Source organism: Thamnophis sirtalis, unplaced genomic scaffold (assembly GCF_051295495.1).
Source record: "Thamnophis sirtalis isolate CommonGarterSnake01/CBP01778 unplaced genomic scaffold, rThaSir2_p1.2 scaffold_1, whole genome shotgun sequence".
NCBI classification, from domain to species: Eukaryota; Metazoa; Chordata; class Lepidosauria; order Squamata; family Natricidae; genus Thamnophis; species Thamnophis sirtalis.
Genome location: NW_028261381.1, coordinates 7,530,452 through 7,553,850, shown reverse-complemented (window position 1 = coordinate 7,553,850; position 23,399 = coordinate 7,530,452). Strand labels below are relative to the sequence as shown.

The 23,399-nt window shown below is 36.5% G+C and overlaps 1 protein-coding gene across 6 annotated transcripts in view; it reads right to left on the bottom strand.

The window, feature by feature from the left end:
* Positions 1–23,399, bottom strand: part of HYCC2 (hyccin PI4KA lipid kinase complex subunit 2) — a 60,100-nt gene that overhangs the window by 31,186 nt on the left and 5,515 nt on the right. For 5 of the 6 annotated variants that reach the window (XM_087707247.1, XM_087707225.1, XM_087707262.1 and 2 more), the window contains 4 exons: positions 7,166–7,265; positions 4,747–4,824; positions 4,279–4,380; positions 13–192 (listed from right to left, as the gene is read on the bottom strand). In XM_087707247.1, the coding sequence (XP_087563373.1) occupies positions 13–192; positions 4,279–4,380; positions 4,747–4,803 (339 nt within the window). In that variant the 5' untranslated portion in view covers positions 4,804–4,824; positions 7,166–7,265. Of the gene's footprint in view, positions 1–12; positions 193–4,278; positions 4,381–4,746; positions 4,825–7,165; positions 7,266–8,487; positions 8,601–23,399 lie in introns of those variants that run through there. The other variant, XM_087707253.1, reaches the window with a different exon arrangement.

Below are 23,399 nucleotides of genomic sequence, written 5' to 3'. Positions count from 1 at the left end.
AGTCTTACTTACCAAGTTGTAAATTCCTAGAAGTAGGGCTTCTATGCAACCATTGCTCTGCCTATTTTTGCTGACAGTAAGACGCAAATAAACCCAGATGAGTTCTGGCAAGAACTGTAATGTGAATCTTTTGAGACGAACCTCAGAACTACGGTAAAGTTCAAAGAGTTGGTGGCAGACAGGTTCCAGAAACTGGAGGAGACAAATAATGATTGTTGTGGTTTATTCACTGATATCAATCAATGTTAACAATGGCACATGGCCAAAAGAATCATAGAGATGGAAAGGATCATTTAGGACATCAAATTCAACCATTAGTAAATATAGAAATCTAAATTAAAGCATCCCACACAGAGAGCCATGCTGTTTCTCCTGAACATATCTCATGAAAAACGGTCTATCAACAATCTTGGTAAGTTCAGTTCACTGTTGAACTGCTCTTTCACCTCAAATAAACTTCTTTCATGGAGTCTTTCATTTGATGTCTTCAACTGTGTAATGACAGATCTTGACCAACTACTGCATTACATCCTTTCAGGTATCTGAACTATTCTAGCATATCCTGTAACCTTATATCTTGTCTTCTCAAAGCTAAACACAGCACTTCCTTCCATCCTACTTACAAGATTTAATTTCTGGTGCATCATCATCAATCATCATCTTCTTCTTCTTCTTCTTCTTCTTCTTCTTCTTCTTCTTCTTCTTCTTCTTCTTCATCATCATCATCATCATCATCATCATCATCATCATCATCATCATCATCCCTTTTTCTGATGTCTTCCACTATGCCTAACAGGGTAGATAGGACGGATCTGGCCAATGTAAAATTGAACAGAACCTCTATTTTCAGTGCTTTTGAAACTATACTTCTGTTGAAGCAGTCTAAAAGGGTGGCTTCCTTTATTTTACAGTCATGCCACACTGTTGTCTCTGTGATGGAATGTGCACAGGGAGAATCAATGGATAGGAATTTTAGCAACATAGAGATTTCCCAGGAAGAAGGGGAGTAAATTTAATCAAAGAGAGGCCCAGATTAAGAGACTGCACAGTCCCATTGGATGGTGAAGGAGGGAAGAATTTCAGGAAAATAATACCTTAGAATCTCTCAGGATATATCTAGTAGGGTTAGGGGGTTATAACTTTAGTTTGGCAAGATTCTGTCCATTAGATGTACACAATAAAAGGCTGACACAATTGGATTTCACTGTATCATGGTTTGCTTTGGACCTGACAAGACTGATTATACCATTTATATAATTTGCTTCTGCCTATGTAGTTTATAGTAAGCTATAATGTTAGACTTCAGAATATTATTATCAAGCCAAGTATCTCCATTCATTAAAGAACTTTTGTCTATTAAATTCCAGCCTATTCATCTTACTTCTCTGAATTATCACAAGTATTCTGAATCTTGTTTCTTCTACACTGTCAATGATTATATAATAAACAACTAACCAAAATTTGGATCCTGTTTTCACAATACCAGCTATCTCACCCAATTTTGTGTCATCAACAAATCTAATAAGGATTCTTTCTACCTCTTTAATCAAATAAAATAATAAGAGTATCAAACCCAGGAAATGAACTTTGAGGAATCTCACTTAATACTTCCCATCTAGTCTGTTGACAAAGTATTGATCAACACTTTTTGAGCACACTTCTTCAGCTAGCTTTTATATGTTTTTCAGCTTGCTTGATGTCATGACATATAACCTAAATTTAATTACGTTATTTACCTGAATGTTAAAGGATACTTTAACATATTATTACCTGGAATTAAGATATCCATGGTATTCCCATCATTTATTAAAAATGTTATCCAACAAAAATGAGGTGTTAATTTCATAGAACTTTTTGAAAACAAAATCTTCTAACTTCCAATTAAAACTGCATTGCTTTCAAAGTATGTAGAGATATACTGCTTTATGATATACTATAGAATATTCCTAGGTATTAGTATCTGATTAACTAGCTTGTAATAGCTGGAATCCTCCTCTGAGGATAGAAAAAAAAGTTTCTCCCTGTTTGGCATTTTATTGATACTCTAGGATTGCTCAAAGACGATATACTGTATATAGTACTTGTGGAACACTACCAAGTTTCTTTTATATCCTGGGATGCAATTTATCCCACTCATTCAACATAGATACAGTACTGTATTCCCAGATCATTTTGTTGCCAGCCTCAAGCTTCAATTGTAACCCTTTGTCCTACTCTTCACAACTGCCGAGTAGGGCAGGCAATCCCTACACTTTTGTCCCTACAGTTTTGTCAGAAAATATTTTGTCCCTTTGTTTATTACTTATTAGCACTTTGTATTTTATCGAACAAATTACTTATTAAATTGTTTTTATCAAGTTACTTTATAGAATCACTTTTAAAAGCCCAATAAAAAAGGAAATACTCTGAAAACTAAGATCTATCTAGTCTTACAGGAAGCAAAAGAAAGTATTATCTCTGCAAATCAGTTCAGTAAAATACCTGAAATAAAACTTTTCTAATACATCTATTTTTATTTCTGACTATGCTTACATTGTGTTCCTTTCTTCCAACCTTATAGAGATTCTAACAGATTACATCACACACATTTATTTCCTTAAGAAATACAACAAAACGGAACAGTACAACAGTTCATTTTAAAAGCCAAAAGACATTTTAAAAGTCTGTTTTCAAAGTCACAAGCTCAAGACAGTTTTAACATAGAAGTCCTGTCAATCATCCCACCAAAAAGCAATGGAACAAAGAGCAGATTCGTACAAGACTGCCGTAGAAAAGTTTCACTCGTTAGTAAAAGATTCCTATAAGCCACAAATGAACTCTTAGGAACTTGGCTCGTGTAATTTGATAATTACATGTCTGCTCCAGGCAGTTTGGGTATTCCACCTCTTATATTTCTCACAGGAAGATGATGCTTTATGAAAAGAGACAGGCCAATGTGGGAAGAGGATGTTTGGGATGCTAAGGACACAGTAATGCCCACCAAGAAACCCAGAAAGAAACAGCCTTGGAAATAGAAGAGCAAGACAAAAGCATCTCAGTCATTGCCAGATTGCCTTGGACAGTCCCTATAGATGGTTAGGACTGTTGTAGAAACCACTGCTAAGATCAAAAGAGGAGGCCCAGGACCTGAATCTTGCACATGACCTGGTCCAGTGTCAGAAGCTCAATCAGGGCTACATATGCTCATAGGTGTGCATATGAATGGCAGCATAGGAATGAGACTCTCCCCTCTCCAGGTTGCACACAACACCCAAGGGATCATGCTTGACTCTTGAGAATCCTTGACCAGGAGAATTACAGTTCATTTTTCCAAGCAATATAAAAACAAGCTTAGGAGGGGGAGGATGCATTTGCCTTTAAAAATGTGCCAAAAGCCATGTGCATATTTTCCACGGTTATTCTGAAATAATATTATTGCAGGTTCCATAATCTAATCACAACTTTCCATCCTATCACAATTTTTCTAATATTTCTTATTTCCAACCCCCCCTTGGAACAAATATTTAAACTCTCGGCTCATATTCTATTTAATCTCTTACAAACACAAAAATATATTCCTTTTAATAATCTTCCTATCAAGTTTTTTTCTTTTATCCTACCTTTCTCCCAGGAGCTCAAAATGGCATTCTCAGCATTTCTGAGATAGCTTGGGTTGAGAGAGAGAGCAACCACCTAACAAACATGCAGTGAGTTTCCATGGCTGAGCATCAGTGGTGGGTTCTGGATCCCGTTCCAACCAGTACATGTCACCCACATGGACGTGTGTGGTGCGCACATGCATCATCCTTACCTGCGACACTTCCGCAAGCCTCCCCGATGCTCCAGCTGCTCGGCACAGCGTCACACAGGCGCTGTATGCGTCATGCATGTGCATGGAAGAGCCAAAGGCTTAAAGGACAGGTAAGGAGCTCGGGCGGGCGGGTAGGCCCTCCGGAGCACCGTACCGGAACGGCACCTGGTGCTCCAGGCAGGCTCCAGTACACCCATACCGGGGCATACCGCCTGCAACCCACCACTGCAGAAGCCTGGAACTTTCTAATCCTACTTCACCACCCTAAACTCTTTACCATGTAGGCTCTCTTTCAAATAACCAATTAAGAAATCAAAAATAATCATGCTTATTTATCCTGAACATGCAAGTAAAGTCTTTGTTGCAGCTAGCAGTAAACTGGCAAAATGTTTAACAACTACTGCACTCTAACCACTGTGCCACCGCTGCTCTTGTACATATAATATACATATTGTTGCTCTTTTAACAGTGATTTGATTGTTTCATACCTCATTATTTGGATCTTGAATCACTTTATAAAGAGCTGGCACTAATATTTTCTTCCGATGAAGTGTTGCTGCATAATTGGAAATCTGCATTTCAGGTAATACCTAAAAGAAGAAAAAAAACAGAAGCAAGAAGAACATGTTCCACATCAAAAACTGGTTTGAATTTTCTTATCATGGTTCACTGAACAAGCTATAGTGACCTAAATTACATTGATAAGATCCATACATCTCACTAAGCAAAAAGAAAAAACAAACAATGCACATTTTGGCTTAGTGTTATTATGTACCTGGATCATCACTGTAAGCTCGGAAAGAAAATATATCTATAAATCCTTAGAAAGCTATTGCAAAGGAAGAAGTGTGTGTGGGGGGGGGGAGGAGACAGTTATATCACACAAAATTTCTTAGATTTAGCAACCAAAGATTATTAAACATTATTAAAACATATTCATCTTTTAAAATTCTCACCTTGAATTCTGATAGCCATTCCTCTACCACACCACGTTCTGATCCAAGCATTTTCATAAGACTTCTATTTTTTATTACCTTCGAGGAGAAAAATATTAAAAGGGAATTAGTGTCTCAATTACGTAATATTATCTCTGAAAGTCCATATATTCATCATCCTATTGGGCAACATTTTAGCTGGCATTACACTTTTAAATAGGCCTGGGGCAGAAAGGGGATAGCAAAAGAGGACCTGTATCGACAATGCAGTTCATAGTTAGTCTCTTTCCAAATACAAGTACCAAGAAAAGTTAGTTAGACCAAACTGAATTGTATCATGGAAAAAAATGTGGCATCTTCTAATAATAAATCCAGCTATGGTATAATGGATTCAAACAAGGATGGTACAAAGATTTCATAAATATAGTATCATTTGAATTCAAGAACGTTTAGTTGCTGATGAGCAGTTATAAAACATCTACTAAATAAATATATGCACTAAAAGAAGTAGAAGCAGGTCAATTACTTGGAAATCCATATATCAATAATTCAGAAAAACTCAATAATTTATAAACCTTCTTCAATTTAGCAAGATTATTGCTAAAGCTATTGTTTTTTTGATATGAATGTTTTTATATTTATGACATTTACAAGAGCCTGGTTTATTTTTCAACTACAGCTGAAAGAGGTAACATATTGTGTTTATATTTATTTATACTATTCTCATACTTCTTCTAATTTAGTCAAAAATAATTTAACAAAAGGAAAATATATACCAAGAATATAGAATTAGCTAAGATAAAACAGGACTTGTAAAACTGATTTTCATGCCACATTATTCTGATTAAAACTGTCTTGGGTTAAAATCCATTAAATTATCTTGGCCTGCAACTATAAACTCTGCAAAGAAAGGGTTAGCCTTTAACATTTAGGAACATTCATGTAAAATTACAGTATAATTCATATGTTTAAAAGAGAAAATAATTTTTGTAAATTCTCCAATTTTACAAGTTACTGGAAAGTATGCTTTATTCAAAATTTAATACTGAATCATTCCATTTCTTCTTCTTCACATGTGGAAGGAAAAACATGTTAATCTGAACATACTGTTTGTGACCCAGCTAAATTCCAGATAGGTGGACCAATTCTCAAAGGCTGCTGCCCTAGCTGGGAGTTCTCTTTACGAATCTGTAAATGTAACTACAAAAGGCTGCTCAGCTTTGTACTGATCAACTACTGTATTTGCATTCTATTTAATCTTTATTTTAAATCTTCCTATTTTTAAAATAGCACAGTGTTTTTCCTATTTATTTTGCTTGCCAGAATATCAAACAATAGTAGTTTTAAGGGACTAGGCTGCACAAGTAGATAAAGTTTTAGCAAGATAGAGTAAATTTCTTTTTGGCCAGCTCAATATTTGTAAACGTCTCATTTGGTAATAAGTGAGAGACCGCATGGCATTTCCTTGTTGTTCGGGACTATATTGTTGGCTGCAAGGAGTTAACAGGAAGATCTGTTACATGCTGATGGCAGTGCATGGTATGAAAAATTTCCCCTTCTCCTAAGCTAACTTCCTTAACCCAACTTCCTCCCAAATTTCCTAGATCCATAAATGTTTATGCATACATCTCATCACTTGGCAACAATCTGAACAAATTACTTGTAAAACTTAAATACTATCAATTAAATCATTTAATGTCATCATTAGCTAGTCAAATCCAGTAAAGAGGAATCAAATAATATTTGATCACTAGTTTTGAATACTTTTTAAGAAAAGAAAGCTGGAGAGTGTTTGCCTTATCACAAATAGATTGCCACTGTGGAGGCCTTGGTGCTCCTTGAGCTTGGTTATTTAGGATATTGTTTAGGGATTGATTATTTGTCTGGTATTAATCCTCAAGATTAACAATTCCTTAATCAAGGACTTACCTAATTAGACAAACAATCAATGAACAACAGCCTAATCAAGGAACTACCAAGGAGAAAACAATAGCAATAGCAATAGCAGTTAGACTTATATACCGCTTCATGGGGCTTTCAGCCCTCTCTAAGCGGTTTACAGAGTCAGCATATTGCCCCCATAGTCTGGGTCCTCATTTCACCCACCTCGGAAGGATGGAAGGCTGAGTCAACCTTGAGCCGGTGAGATTAGAACCGCTGAACTGCAGATAACAGTCAGCTGAAGTGGCCTGCAGTACTGCACCCTAACCACTGAGCCACCTCATCAAACTCTAGCCCTTCTAGTACTGAAGATGTTGCCTGAAGATGTTGAGAAATCAAATGTCTGCAGGGAAAAACCCAACCTTAGGAAGGATCAAGGAATCTACAATTCACCCTCGAGCTATATACAGTCTCTTCTATTGGTACTAAGTTGTCATTGTTTAGCTCCCCTTTAAAATACAGTGAAACAGTGAAAAAAATATATATATTTACAATCTACCTCTATTTGGATAAATTAGTTTTCTAATTGAACTGGTGGGTGAATGTTGCCATTGCCCAGTCTGGAATACATTTGATAGAGCTTCATCAAATCACGGAAACTGTCAAAAACAAAAACGTGAGACAAACACATTTTTAAAAATGAGCAAAAGATAAAGAAAGCTATGCTACTATACTTTGGTTTTCAAATTCTACAGACTTGAAGTTCAAACGCATATAATATCATATCTTTTTTTTTAAAATACAGGTATATAAATAGAACTCTTTAACTCAGTGGTTTTCAACCTTTTTTCCACCATGGACTCCCTTTAAATACGTTTTGAGGCCATGGGAAAAAAAGAATGTTCAATAGCAAGTACTGGAGAAGACACCTTGTGTGTTTCACCCACTCTCTGCCCATCTTCCAAGTCACTGGATTTGACGAGGAAGAGGTAACTGGCAGAAACAGTGGTGCTACTGTCACCAGTTGCAGTAACATCTGACTTTGGAGTGGAAAACAAATGCAGTAGGACAGCAATTCCTATTTTTCCCATGCTCCCTCTTTCTGCGCCATTCCTTTTCTGCAGCCTCTATTAGGGCCTCATCTACAAATTTAGGTTTTGTGAAGGGCAAGAGACATTGATCCAAGGGAAACCAATAGGCCCAAGGCAGTTGTTTTCCCTACTCTCAGCCTTTGAATGTGCCAGTTAAAAAATACACTTATTGTAATAATAAAACACAAAGCTCGTACTCAATTCTGAGAATGAATTATTTCACACATTAAAGAAAAACTAATCATTATTTTTTCTAGCTACAGTTCAGAGTTACAAACCAACCCTAAATTTTAGTTAATTTTAAGGTCAGTTTGGTGAAATGAACCAGCTTCATGTTTTAAGCTGCCTAATTGATTCCAATTTATCAAATCCAATCCTTTACTAAACTGTAATTGATAATAAAGGAGCAAAAACTTCTAATTCTCCGTGTCATAAGACATGGATCCAAGATTTGCTATCCCTTGCTCCTGTAACAATAAACCAAATTTATTATGACATCCAAAATGGCCTTATGCAGTTAATACATTGTAGTGTAAAAGAGAATACAACATTGTTTTTCAAGAATAAAATACTTTTCTAAGAAGAGTGTCTTCTCTTCCTCTTTTGTTTTGTTTTTAAAATAGCCTTTTGACATATCAATCCTTTTTTTTTAAATGTAGGATCCTGGATCCATCAGCGGGAATTTTGAGAAGTAAGACCCCAATGATAGATTTTATTGGATGTGAAATAATTACCCCATGCTTAGAAGCATGAATATGTAACAGACTATCTCAAGAGTTTCATTTCATACCATTCTGCTTATCTTCATATCTTATCAGCATCCCTTGCAGATTCAGTAAAGCTAGAACTTGTAGTACTCTTCTGTTCTCAGACAGCACATATCCTACTAAAGCATCAGCACGTGGTAACATTTGTACTCAACTGTGCTTTAGAGAGAAGGCCTATATTCCAATGGGGTTGAGGTATAGCATGCATTAGCGACTGAAATCCCATTACTGAACATCTAAGATAACAGAGAATATTGATTTGTCATAAAGCTGAGAAGTACATTTTAATTTTCTATTGCATGCACAGAGGAAAAAAGATATTTTACAATCAAAGCAAATTATGCAACTTTCCACAATCAAACAAATTTAACATTTGGAGCGATTATACCTAATTGGGGAACATACACTACATTGGCAAAAGTATTCGCTCACAAATGCTTCTGATTGATTATGTGGATGGGTGAGTGAATACTTTTGGCAATATAGTGTACCTAATACTCTTTCCTCCTATTTTTCCCCACAACAAGCCTGTGAGGTAGGTTGGCTGAGAGACAGTGACTGGCTCAAGGCCACCCAGCTATCTTTCATGTCTAAGGTGGGGCTAGAACTCAATAAACTCCTGGTTTCTAACCTGGTCTCTTAATCACTAAAATAATGTTCCTCAACAATATGCTTTCAACCTATTCCAGATATGAGCAAAAGGTCTTAGAACCTTAGAATGCTTACTCTAACATGAGTCAAATTGTCACTTAAATTTTTCCATGTTAGTATAAAAGTACAACCGGATAACAGTTGGCATGTACAGGTAGTTCTCAACATATGATCACAATTGGGACTAGAATGTCTGTGACTAACAAAATGGTTAAGTGAGTCGAGCTCAATTTTACGACCTCTATTGCCATGGTTATTAAGCAAGTGTATTAGAGTTGTTAAATGAATTGGGCATATTGACTTTGCTTGTCAGCAGCCGTCCAGCAAGACCACAAATGGGGATCACACAATCCAGGACACTGCAATCATCATAAATACATGCTGATTGTCAATGGAATATAATACAACTGCAAACAAAGTGATCTTTTAGTATGATGCCAGGATACATTTAATTAAACTGATTTAAAGCAAACGTAAGCTCAATCTATGTTTATTATAAATTCTACAGTGTTCAGAACATACCTTAGCTTAATAGAGGGGTGAAGCATTGATAATCATTGTCTTAAAGCTTTTATTTACTTGAAAATTTAGCATTGAAGATAAGTTTGTGCACTTATTCAAGAAAGATAATATATACTATGTACAATACTCTATTTATATTATTTATATTTCATTATACTGTATTACATTATTTCAAAATTTATATCAGTGGCATATAAATGTAGTTTCTCCTGAAAAATAATGGGAAATCAATCTCTCAAAAATTTGCATAACTGAGGTGAATGGAAAAGAGCAGTATAATAGGAAACAAAACTGCCATATCAGGAAGATTAAAAACTAATAATCAAAGAAAAGTAGTTTTCTATTTTAATTTATGAGGCTAATTTGTATCAGTAAATAGTTATTAATGAGGATAGTTTAATTTAAAAAGTCCAACATATTCTTTATCGACAGAAAAGGAAAATCTCTTTAATCTAATATGCCCCAATTCACACGTTACTCACTTACAAAATAATAATTATGTAAACTGAAATTACATTAGTGAAGCTGTTGATATATTAGCAATTACAAAAAGAAATGCCATCACAATGGCACTATGATAAACCTGCTTAGATATTATGTTATCAATAGGGAAATCTAAGTATTTTGCAGGTTCCTATAAAACAAGGAGTGCAGAAACACAACTTTCAATTTCCACCTCATCACAAAGACATAGTTGTTCTTATCTTATAGAATGGGCAAAAGGTCTGGGATGTATTTTGAAGGGTCAAAAACACAACACAGTTTGGATTAAGATTAGTCTGAGCCATTAAACAATATAGGCTACCTAAGCATGAATTTTAATTGGAACCATTCTAACTTTAATTAGAGGCAGAACAAGGAACTAAAACAAGTTCCTTGAGAAGCTTGACTGAACATCTTCTCATGCTTCTAAATTCTTATATGCACATATTTAAAAGCCATAAGACAGCTGTACTATTATTCTAGCTTTAAATACTTTTACTCTACAAGATATATTATCTTATATTTTTTTTAAGACTTAGGAGGGCAGCTACTTTTTTTTTTAATCTATTCTGATTAAATTTGGGGCTTCTGTGAGCCAGTGGCATGAAAAACAATTCCAATTTATTTGAAAGCCCAAACCTGTTTGAAATTGTTCCCATTCATTTGCCACCGATAGTTGTATCTAAAGGACTTCTATCAAAATGTGCACAAAACATTTAGCTAGTAACTAAATAATAAGAGCCGTTCACTTCCCAAAGCAATGTGGATACATTTTGTACACGAATACCAATTTTTATCTCCTATGCCAAGTTCCTACCAATAATACAAGATATGAATGTATAGAATAGGTTTAACAATAAAACTGGTCTACCTATTTACTTTTTCTTCTCATTACGGATTGTTTTTTATTGGCATCTTACAGATTGGAAAAAAAATGCTGATTTCCTGAACCAGAACTAACCAGATGTGCTGGACTGCAACTTCTTTAATCATCCTCATACAACACAGCAGGCAATGTTGTTTATCAGATTATGAAAGTTATAAAACATCTGGAAAGTACTAAATTGGAGAAGATTGAACTAGCATATCCTATTTTAAGAACAGCTATATGATAAAGCATCGTTCTCATTTATGCAAGCAGCTATATAGAGCAATTTATGCAAGCAACTATATATAGCTCTGTAAATAAGTCCAGCTAGAATAGTCATTCTTGGCCTTCTTGTCATTTAAATATTGTCACAAAATATGTACAGGAATATGATAGTGCCAGTTGTGTCACCAGTCACTATTATTTTAGCAAGTGTATTCAACATGCAGCCAAGACATAAAATACTATCTTATAAAAAATACAGGACAAAAGAAAGTGGTAATTGTAAGCAGCATCCCAATAACTACATAATTTTATATTGAAATCATGCCTCTGACATTTTATTTTCAAGTAAGATTTTTTTTTTGTTTTGAAACGCCCTGAGTGTTTCGGGAATAGGGCGGCACACAAGTCAAATAAATAAATAAAACCTAAACATTTTTTAAAACAAGAAATTTTTGTTTTAAGAAATCCGAGCAGCTACTGTGCAGAAGGGAAATGCCATAATGTAATTGAAATTAAAATAGCTACAGAGATCCATAATTAGCATATCTATTTTATCGTTTATATAAGACAATAAATGTTACAGGAGCTTAAGTTTGATTATTATCTACTTCAGCTTTCCCTAAACTGAACTCCACCCTATTGCTAGGGATGATGGGAGTTGTAATCTAAAACATTTGGAAGGCTCCAAATTGGAGAAACTTGTTCTATTAAAAAAAAAAAAAGAGGGGAAGGATCCTATTTATTGACTTACAATAGCACATTAAATACAACAACATCTAAATATCTCATGCTTTAAATATATAAAATGGGACTGTGTTTCTGATGAACCCATGATTAATAATATTATAATGATATCAAACTAACAACCCACTAATTTACTTTGAGGTGTTCTTCTTTCACAACTGGAATTAACTGGTGACATGGAAATAGTTTCGTAATTTTATGTTATGAATGCATTTACTCACCCCTAACAGCGTGCAAAGTGACCTGTATGTAGCTACCTTACATTACTTCCATCTTTATGGTACAGATTAATAGATATCAACTGAATATCCAGGTTTAATACAAGCAATGTTGACAAGCATAGTAATGCTGGAAAGCAGAATAAAATGAATAAGGTACAATAGCATTGCAAAATACAAAAGGAAAGAAACAACTCACAGATCAACCCAATGCAATCCAAGAATCATTTTAAGTGTTCATCTTCAGAACAGATTTCTTTACCTTTTTTAGATGTTCCCACCACCAGTTTCCCTAGAAACAACATTATGTAGTCGCCCTACACTAAACCTGAAGCACTCTCATCTACTAAGCGATAATTCAACCAACGCAAAACAAATTACCAATCCATCTTTCGTCAGTTCCTAGAACAGAGTCAGCTCTCCTTACAATTCAACTTAATATTGCCTCAGCGGGCTTTATGATTCCCACACTTATACTTTTCCCCAGATTTATTCTCATTTGCAGATAGAAGGGTTTTTATCCACTCAGGTTCATTTACTCAATTACATCAAACCTGTTGAGAAAATCCTTTAAAACAGGACCTAGGAAAATGGATGAATTGTCTCCAATTTCCCCATCATGGTACAGTTTCTTTCAGGCATGTATATTGATATAAACCAGTGTTTCTCAACCTTGGCGACTTTCAGTCCTTTGGACTTCAACTCCCAGAATCCCCCAGCCAGCATAGCACTCACAACACCCACTCGTTTTCATACCTTAAAAGCGTACACTGTATTTTGTTAGCCTCCTAAAGCTTCACATAGCTGCAGTTGGGGAAATTCTTCCTATTGAATCCTCAGTCTCCCTTTGTAGCCCTCTCCCTGTAATGGGCTTGCACCAAAAGCCATAGAAGTCTTCCACTGTATTTCAGCCTACAGATTTATGATTTTTTCAATTTGCATTAGTTACAAGGCCCTAAAATCTGTTTGCATTGGCCATGGCTAATTCTGATTCTCCAAAAAATGTCTCATAAATCCTACATATACGTCCTTTTATTCTTCAGTTCTTTATACAGAAGTCATGCATTACGTACAGTTCTTTAAAGAACTTACGGACATATCTGACTTTTCACAGTGGCATCTGAATTCAGCAACAGCAGGCCTTAGACGTTTTCCAAAAGACAGCATGGACTGCAAGAGGAAAAGTTAAAGGCTCTTCTTCAGACAACAGTAACGGAACAAAGCCAAACATTAAACTTGTCAAGTATCATGTTACCCACATACTTGGGAAATGGATATCCTGTTGACCTGCCAAAGCAGAGTTATTCCAAGACAAGGATTCTATGGAAAACTCCTAACAGAAATGGGGAAGAAATAAAATAAAATGGAAGGCTTTTAGACTACTATCTTATTTTACTTGCTCTTCAATATTCAAACAACGTTATCCGGCTAAATCTGTTTTCAAGACAAAAGCCTATGTCATGTTGACTATCTAACTTTAATAGCCTTAACATTATATTTCATGGCATTTTATATGAAATTATGTAGCTATTTTGCTCAATTTTATAAGTTTAAATTTGATCAGTATCTGGACAGAACATCATATCATATATACAAATCTGTGATGGAAAATGTATATAAATGTTACATTAAAACTGTAGCTATTTTAAAGTAATCTGAAGAGCATAATTTTACATTCATTTAAACAAAACAGCAATTCTGTACATTAGCAAAGAGAAATGGGCGTATATGTATGAACAATGTAAACAAAATATTTCATGACCTTTGGTAGCTAACATTGCAGTATAAAAAAGAATATATAGTTGATAAAAATAATTTTAAAACTGAAAGAAAAATTCAAATACTTTAATCTTAAACAGTAATGTTCATCTCTTTGAGAATACCTCTAAAGTGAGTTTTTTATATATCCAAGTACTCAGATCTGGGTTATGAATCAAGTGAAGTATAGTGGTCCGCAAATAATAAATACTCCAGCGTAAGCAGTAATCTATAAAGAAAACTTAGCATATCTGTCAAATATCTGTCAAAGTAACAAATTCACCTTTCATTTCAGAGAGATATGATGATGCTCACTTTGGCTAGACAGTGAAAACTTACAAAGCAAATGAAGCAAACATCTGAAACTCTGCTATTATTGCAAGAACAACATGCACCTTCTCACAACACTTCTTTTATATTAATATTTGGGCACAATCCCCAGAAACCTTTTAAAAGAAAAACATGGCACCAAAAGCTGTGTAAAAATAAAAAGTGAATAGCGGTCCACAAGTGTTGACAGCATTAATGGCTAGCTTTTTTAAAAAAAATTCTTAAGTGCATTAGTCGAAGTGGAAAATCCAATACAAAGAAATAGGGAAATATGCAAAATAGAAATTACAAAACAAAACCAATAAGAAAAAATATATAGGTAGTCCTTCACTTACAACAGCTCATTTAGTGACTGTTCAAAGTGACTTATGACCATTTTTCACACTGATGATCATTGCCGCATCCAAATAGTCAGATGATTTATATTGAGATGCTTGACAACTGACTCACATGTATGATGGTTGCAGTGTCCCGGAGTGATGTGATCCCCTTTTGCGATCTTCTGGCAAGCAAAGTCAACAGGGAAACCAGATTCACTTAACAACCGTGCTACTAATTTAAAACTGTAGTGATTCACTTAACAAATGTGATGAGGAAAGTCATAAAATGGGGCAAAACTCACTTAACAAATTTCTCACTTAGCAACATAAATTTTGGGCTTAATTGTGGTCATTAAGTAGAGGACTACCAATACCGTGTACGGGCTCTGGGAAGTCGGGGGGGAGGGAGGTGGGGTGTTGGGGGGGAGGGTGGGGGGAAGGAGGGATATATACTAGGTCAGATACGATATGTTATTTCAATGTAATGCAACTTCACATGTATACTGTTTTTCTCTGTAAAAATAGGATAAGTTAAGTACATTGACATATAGTGGAAATACACCAAGGGGAGGAGGAGTGGGATAGAAGAAAGATGGGTAGAGAGGGTGGGAGAGAGGATGGGAGGGAGGGTGAGAAGGAAGGGAGGGAGTGGATCAGGAGAGAGGAGTGGTAGAGGGGGAGGGGAAGTAGGGTAGAGGGGGATGATGGAGGGAAGATAGAAAGTTGGAGGGGGGTGGAAGAAAGAGGTGTACGGAGAGTGGAAGAGGTATATTGGGTTTCTATTTTGGGGGGTATTGTTGACAAGAGGAATTGCTGCGATTATTGTTTAATGTTGTATGGCTCCGGCTATGCACAGTATATATGTGAGTGTATGAAAATGAAAGAATGGAAAATAAAAACCTTTTTCACAAGTAGAGGACTACCTGAACTCAAAAATGAGGTGTTGTAAGTTATCACTTCCCTTAATGCTATGTGATTCCCCATGCTAGACCAATGCTTAGGCCTTCTCTCTCAAAAGTGTGGAAGAAATTCACAGCTTTTTGCACTATACATATTTCCATAAAAACAGTTTGTTTAAAGTCTCTATAAAATAGCAATCTAAGCATCCAAAAATGAACTTTGAGATAGAGATGCAGTATAATAAAGATTAATACAGTGATAGCACTTCTGCTGGTTTCTATTACATGTTGTGAAACAATGAAGTTATTAATAGTTTAAACTACTAGTTTCTTCTCCAGTTTTAATAAAAGTTATTAACAAATAAATGTTGTAGATTAATGCCAGTAAACACGACTAATCCATAAAATAAAGCTAATGCATGGAGGACGTTACGTGAAGGCATACCAAGGCATACCAAGTTAAATGTTTAGGATTCCTAGATAAATGTTTAGATATAAGATGCAGATTTACTTATGACACTAAGCTATAGGAGCTTATTATTTGTTTTCCCACACTGTATTAATGTGCCTATTGTGGTTTATAATTCATAATTATCATGCTTTATATGTGTGGTACAGGCTTTACTTTTGTTTAAACCATGATCAACTTAGCAACTACTTAACTATTCCAAGTGAAACTCTACAGTACTTAAGAGTTTAAAAATTAGTATATTTATTTTAAAATATTGGCATGAAATAAACTTAATCGAAAGCATCAACCTCTTTAAAGGTCTCTTGATTTTTTAAAAACAATTTCAAAGTCATAATTTCTTCAGAGGTCAATTTTATGAATGCATGTTTGCCATCGTTATTCTGCATTCAAATTGTGAACCCTTTTCATTATAAAGGCATTCTTATTACCTGTTGAATTTTTAAAGGGACCTAAACTAATAGCAAAAACTGAACAAAGCATACAGCAATAACAAAAGACTATTAAATGCTAGACAAACACTTTAACTTTGTCATAATGTCTGTCTTTACACCAACTGAGAATCTTTTACAGAGATCCTTCCCACATTTGGCTTTGAATTATTAATGGACTACATCATCACTACTTTCAGGCTTTCCTGAAGCCTGGGAAAGGCGAAAAATGGCCCAATGGGCCAACTGAAAATCCGGAGTTTTCAGTGAGGCCAGCACGCATGCGGGGGGGGGGGGGGTGTTGGAGTGGGTGTTGTGTGAGCATGCGCAGGGGGGAGGCCAGCTGCCTGCAGAGCATAGCGAACAGGAGAATAAATGCACCCATCGCAGAACACAAGAACGCAGTAAGAAAAAAAGAAAAAACTTCCTTCCTTTTCCAGCACCGTAAAGCTACAGGACATGAAATTAATTTTGAAGGAACTATGTTAATCTCCAAAACTGAACATTTCAATAAGTGAATAATTATGGAGGTTATCGAAATAAACACCCCCACAACATGAATAAACGTGACGATACCTCCCTCTACCAGACATCTGGAAACCAACCCTAGTCAACAAACGAGTCCCACCCACCCACCCAGGCCATTACAACACGAAACAACAATGGACACATAGCCAGCACCAATCAGCACCAATCTACCAATCATGCTACAACCACACAACCAATCATTCCACCTACTGAAACAAAGCCAGCACTCCACACCCACCCACCAAGATTTATAAGACCTGAATACAAGACCAGCATACCTACACCCATGAAAATCTACGGAAACATACAAACACACACACACACACACAAAGTAGGAAGAGTGGATTCGGGTCACTGAATTCAACTCCCATTCATTTAAGAAACAGCCACTGTTTCAATGTATCAACTGTGGTGACTAAGTCTTAATGTATGAGCAGTTGGTGCATGCCTCTGATTAATGCTACCACATCCCCTAACACTAAGCCCATTCAGTTCTCTCAATCCCCTTTACAGGTCAGTTTTAACTAGTCAAGACAAGTTTTCTGAACCTGTTCCAGTTTATCCAAATCCTTATAAAACTATAATCTCCAGATTTCGGCAAAATTCTCAAATTAGGATTAATCAGCGCAGAGAACAAGTACAATGCAATAAATACTTCCTATGCCCTAAAAAATACGTTTTTACTAAATATAACCTAATACTCATAGTCCTTTCTTAAAGCCACATAATCCTATTGAGTCACATTTGGCAAGTAATAAATTATAGTTCCAAGAATCTTCTAAAAAAGCACTTTACTTAAAATTAGTAAAAACTATTCGTTAGAGTGATGTCTAGATACAGCCATAACATTAGTTTAGCTGAAAGCATTTCTGAAAAATTAATTTGATTGACTATGATACATCCTTGCCAAATTTGTTATATACCATTTTATGCAAGATAAAGATTGTATCACATTAACTTCAATCAAGATTGAATACACCCCCACATCTAGCAACAAAGTCACTGAAATATTAATTTACTACCGTGTTTCCCCGAAAATAAGACATGCCCTGCTAATAAGCCCAATCGGGCTTTTCAGAGCATGCGCCATAATAAGCCCTCCCCTGAAAATAAGCCCACCCCAACTATCTAAGCGCATGCGCAACCGGTCCCCACCATTACCACTGTACCACCTACCGGTACAGCTTGCGGGGCAAAAAGAGGGCTCGCCGCAAAAACAGCAGCAGGCGAAGCAAAGTGCTTCCACCTCCCGTCCTTCCCTCCCACGCAAAAAGAGCCCGCCGCAAAAACAGCGGCAGGCCAGCAATGCGATCATCCCCTCCCACCTGTTCCTTCTCGCACAAAAAAACACCACCCACCCCAATGGTAAAGGCAGCCTGCCTGGTTCCCTTCCTTACCGTCCCTTTAGCGAGGGGTGGTAGGTGGGGAAGGGAGAAGTGAGGCATGCCTCTTACCTTTCCAGCTCCGTCGCGCTCCTCGCCCTTTCGCCCATTGAATCCCCTAGTAAAAAAAACCCTCTTGAGTTCAACTCACGAGGTTTTTTTTACAAGGGGATTCAATGGGCGAAAGGGCAAGGAACATGACGGAGCTGGAAAGGTAAGAGGCGCACCTCGTGGCCCAACACCGCCCACCTCACCCCAATGATAAAGGCAGCCTGCCTGGTTCCCTTCCCGCCGTCCCTTTAGTGAGGGGTGGCAGGTGGGGGGGGGGAGAAGCGAGACGCGTGTCCTAGCGCTACCAGAGACTGACAGCTCTGCTGCATTCCTTGCCCTTTCACCCATTGAATCCTCTTGTAAAAAAACCCTCACGAGTTGAACTCATGACGTTTTTTTTACAAAGGGATTCAATGGGCGAAAGGGCGAGGAATGCGACGAAGCTGGAAAGGTAAGAGGCGCGCCTCCCCTCTAATAAGCCCAAGGCCATATTTCATGGGGCAAAAGAAAATAAGACCCTGTCTTATTTTCGGGGAAACACGGTATAAAAGACAAAACAAATATAAGGGTAGAGTTTCCCTATAAAATACAGACATGATGGTTGAGGGCAACAAAGAGTACAGGTAATTCCTGACCTGTAATAGTAATGGAGGTTGGATTTTCTGTCATAAGCCACGACAGTGATAAGTCAAGGCACACAAGGGACCTACCCAATTTTATGACTTTTTTTGCAGCAGCCATCAAGCCAACACCACAGTTGTAAATCAGATGCAGCGATATTAAATCGAGTCTATTCATTCCTATGGGTGATGTAAAAACATTGTAAATTGAAGTCTCATGACCACAGAATGCTGCAACAGGCTATGAAAGTGAGCCGGTTGCTAAGCACCCGAAATGCAATCATATGACTGTGGAGGGGTTACTGCTGCCATCGGAGCTTCAGAATTGGGTCATACGTATCTCTTGGTAGGTCCATCATAACTCTGACCAATCACTAAGCAACCAATCATTAAGTGAGGACTACTTGTCAGGGGAAAACGGTAAACGCAGGAAGGCATAGCAAAGAATACATAAACAAAGTATGTCGTATAACTCAATTCTGCAGTTACACTTAGATTGAACGGACAGAGGAAATTGGAGCCACAAATATTTCTAAACTGTTTCAGTTTTATCATAATATTTATTCAAACAGAAACTAAACAGTACATTTAAATCAGTATCTCTTGACTTGTTATATCTTAATTCCTAGCAACTACTCTGTCAAAGAACCAGAGTCCAATTAAAATAGAAAAACAAAACATCTTTTTTTCAGGAAGGTATACACGTTTGGTGATTCAGTATCTGATAATTACACTTACCAGCTGTGGTAATTTTAAGAACATAACAACTTCAATAATACTGTTGACAGTACTGTATTAGAGTAAAAGAATAAGAAAGCTAACTGGGGCTGATGCAGTTTTTGTCACTGAGCGCAAATCAAAAAATATATCCAAATGATGAGTGGAATTAACTAGGGCTGAAGTAACATCTACTACAGTAAGAGTGACCCTTATCTAACTTTCAGCAGTAGTAACAAATAATGAGACTAAGAGCCAACAAATGAAAAAGGTTATTGTATTTATTTAGATCTCCATCTTTGAAGTTTTTTGTTTCTTGCTCAAAGTTGTTCACTCAAGTCACTGGTAGGTGGCCCTCCAGTACTTTTACTGGGGTCCCAAATTGCATCACCATCAAAAAAGTGACCAAATTTATAAATGCAAATGAAATTATTTTTAAAAAGAAACAAGAAGTAAAATGTACAGCAGTGGTAGTCAACCTGGTCCCTACCGCCCACTTGTGGGCGTTCCAGCTTTCATGGTGGGCGGTAGGGGTTTTGTCCGATACTGAAGCACTTTCCTTTTTTTAATTTAATTGACTTCCCTACTTTATAAATCACCATTACTGTGGAACCGGTGGGCGGTTAGAAAATTTTACTACTAATAGAGATACAAAAGTGGGTGGTAGGTATAAAAAGGTTGACTACCCTGATGTACAGTATGCTAAGCTTCTAGTAGCCTTAATACCTCTATTTTACTTTTAAGAAACCCCACCAACTCCAAACAGCAAATAATGGATTCACACATCCTATCAATTTCTCCTCCCATCCATGTGTATATGATTATATGTATGTACAGGTACTCCTCGACTTACAAAAGGTCATTTAGTGACGATTCAAAGTCCGCCCTGAGTCTCTCGGGAATAGGGCGGCATACAAACTCAATAAATTATGACAGCAATGAAAAAAGTGACTTACGATCATTTTTTCACACTTCCGTAAAGCCGTTAAAACCTGGCTGTTCCGGCAGGCCTGGGGTTGACGAGTTCCCTTCCCCCGCTCGAATTGTATGACTGTTGATTGTTTTTAAAAATTGTTTTCTCTGTATCTGCTTGTTGTGTTGCCTTGTCTGTACTACCCCCCACCCCGGGTTTGTTAGCCGCCCCGAGTCCCTCCGGGAATAGGGCGGCATAGAAATGAAATAAACCTATAAACCTATAAACCTTATGACTATTGCAGCATCCCCACTGTCATGTGATTTAAATTTGGATGCTTGACAACTGGTTCATATTTATGATGGTTACAGTATTACAGGATCACGTAATCACCTTTTGCAACCTTCTGATATGCAAAGTCAATGGGGTAGCCAAATTCACTTAACATGCGTTACTTAATTTAACAACTACTGTGATAAACTTAACAAATGGGGCAAGAAACATTGCAAAACAGGGCAAAACTCACTTAACAAATGTCTCACTTAGCAACATCACTTTTGGGCTCAACTGTTGTTTAGTTGAGGACTGCTTGTATACATGTACCAGTGTTTGATATAGTTCATTTTAATTCTAACCACAATGATGCCTAAATGAAAAAACATGCAGCATTAAATTATAACACAATCTCCATCCTTTTGCCGTTATGCTATGACAATGCGAAAATGTAAATAGGTATAGGAAAGGGTTGTGAAATCTATAGGCAAAAATATCTGAAGAGTACCAAGCTGCATATTCCCAGGTCTGTTTTCTCCAGATAATCATCATGTCCAATTATATACAGTTTTCTTTCCCAGGAAATCACACTAATGTTTTCTATAATGAGTATGAATAAAACTACAAGTCTAGAATTAACCAATTATAGTTACAGGCTGTTCATAACTCCAGCACTATTTTGAAGTTAGGCATTTTTGTTGTTTGCACAAAGTAAGAGTCAATAATTTATTTTGGGAGTCAATGTGCACCAGAGCACTAGACAATACACAATTCAACTATCTGAACTGTCTCTTCTACAAAATATAGCTTGAACTGAAGTTTATTGATTTGGAGGACTGATCCCAAAAGCAAACTTCTGCAAGCACATTACTTCATTGAGTTCCAATTTGATAGTTCCCAGATAGATAAGAATTTCCTTTAGATCTTTTTCTCAGGATCCAAAATGTTCTTTTTCTCAGTCTGAACAAATGGACCACAAAATTATTGGGTCTCTATGAATCTTCAAGCATATAGCAAATTAAATATCAGATGTATGGAGAAAATGAAACTTTGCTTATGAAGATCTAAGAACAAAATATAATACCTTGTACAATAACATTTCATTTAAATGAATTAATGAGGCAGGGTGTCAGCCATTCCCTACTGTCCTTTAAATCGAGGCTACCCATGCTTATGTCATTACACAAATGACATAAAATGATACAAAATGAAATGCAATGGAGATTTAATTTATCGCATTCAGGTTCAACTGTACTGACATTTGCATAAGAAAAGCCTGCTTTAAACTTTAAAATCCAATTAAATTAAAAAAAAACAACCCAGAAACAACAGCAGCTTTAACAATACGCATTTTTATTGCATCTACATTTCACTTTTTCTCTGAAAATTTAAGGATTGACAGTTTCTACATTCGTTTTTACATGAGGGTTTCCCTGATTCTATCCCTACAAAAAAACTCTGTATGGTACACAGGGCTGAGAGTGAGTGACTTGCTCAGTACAGGTAGTCCTTGACTTACAACAGTTCATTTAGTGTCTGTTCAAAATTACAATGGCACTAAAAAAAAGTGACTTATGACTATTTTTCAGTTACAGCCTTTGCAGCATCCCCATGGTCATGTGATCAAAATTCAGATGGTGGGCAACTGGTTCATATTTATGCCTGTTGCTGTGTCCCAAGGTCATGTGATCACCTTTTCAAACCTTTTGACAAAGTCAATGGGGAAGCCAGATTCAATTAACTACTGGGTTACTAACTTATCAACTGCAGTGATTCACTTAACAACTGAGGCAAGAAAGGTTGTAAAATGAAGCAAAACTCAACACATTTCTCACTTAACAGAAATTTTGGACTCAACTGTGGTTGTAAATCAAGGACCACCTGTGTTATACAGCAGATTATACTGCTAGGTCGAGACTTGAATGGATCACTCTTAACTATTATATAACATTGGGCTCTTTCCAAACATAAGCTCTCCCTATACTTTGAATTAGATGGCAATTTGAGAGTATTCTCAATTACTCCATGTACATAAGATAGTTACTTTCTTATCCATACAGTGCAGCATTTCTTCCTAATAAAACTGTTTTACATCTGCAGAACCAACAAAAGCTACATTTTTCAAAAAGGCATATGATTTAACAAAAGAAATTTCATCAAATATTTTGAGGACCTTTACTAGCCTATTACTTATCAATATGTTGAACTAGATACCTGGCTGGGTACTGAAATCTAACAAAGGAAGATTTATAACCTCCATATGTTAGATTTATGCAGAATCTAAATGCATCCGGGTTTGATCACCACATTATAAAAAGATGTTGAGACTTTGGAAGAAGTAGAGAGAAGAGCAACAAAGATGATTAGAGGCCTGAAGACTAAAACCAAAAGAACAGTTGCCGGAATTGGATATGGTTTGTCTAGTGACAGACCAGGGGTGACATGATGGCAGTGTTCCAATATTTGAACGGCTGCCACAAAGAAGAGACAGCTATTTTCCAAAGTACCCAAAGGCAAGAAAAATGAATGAATG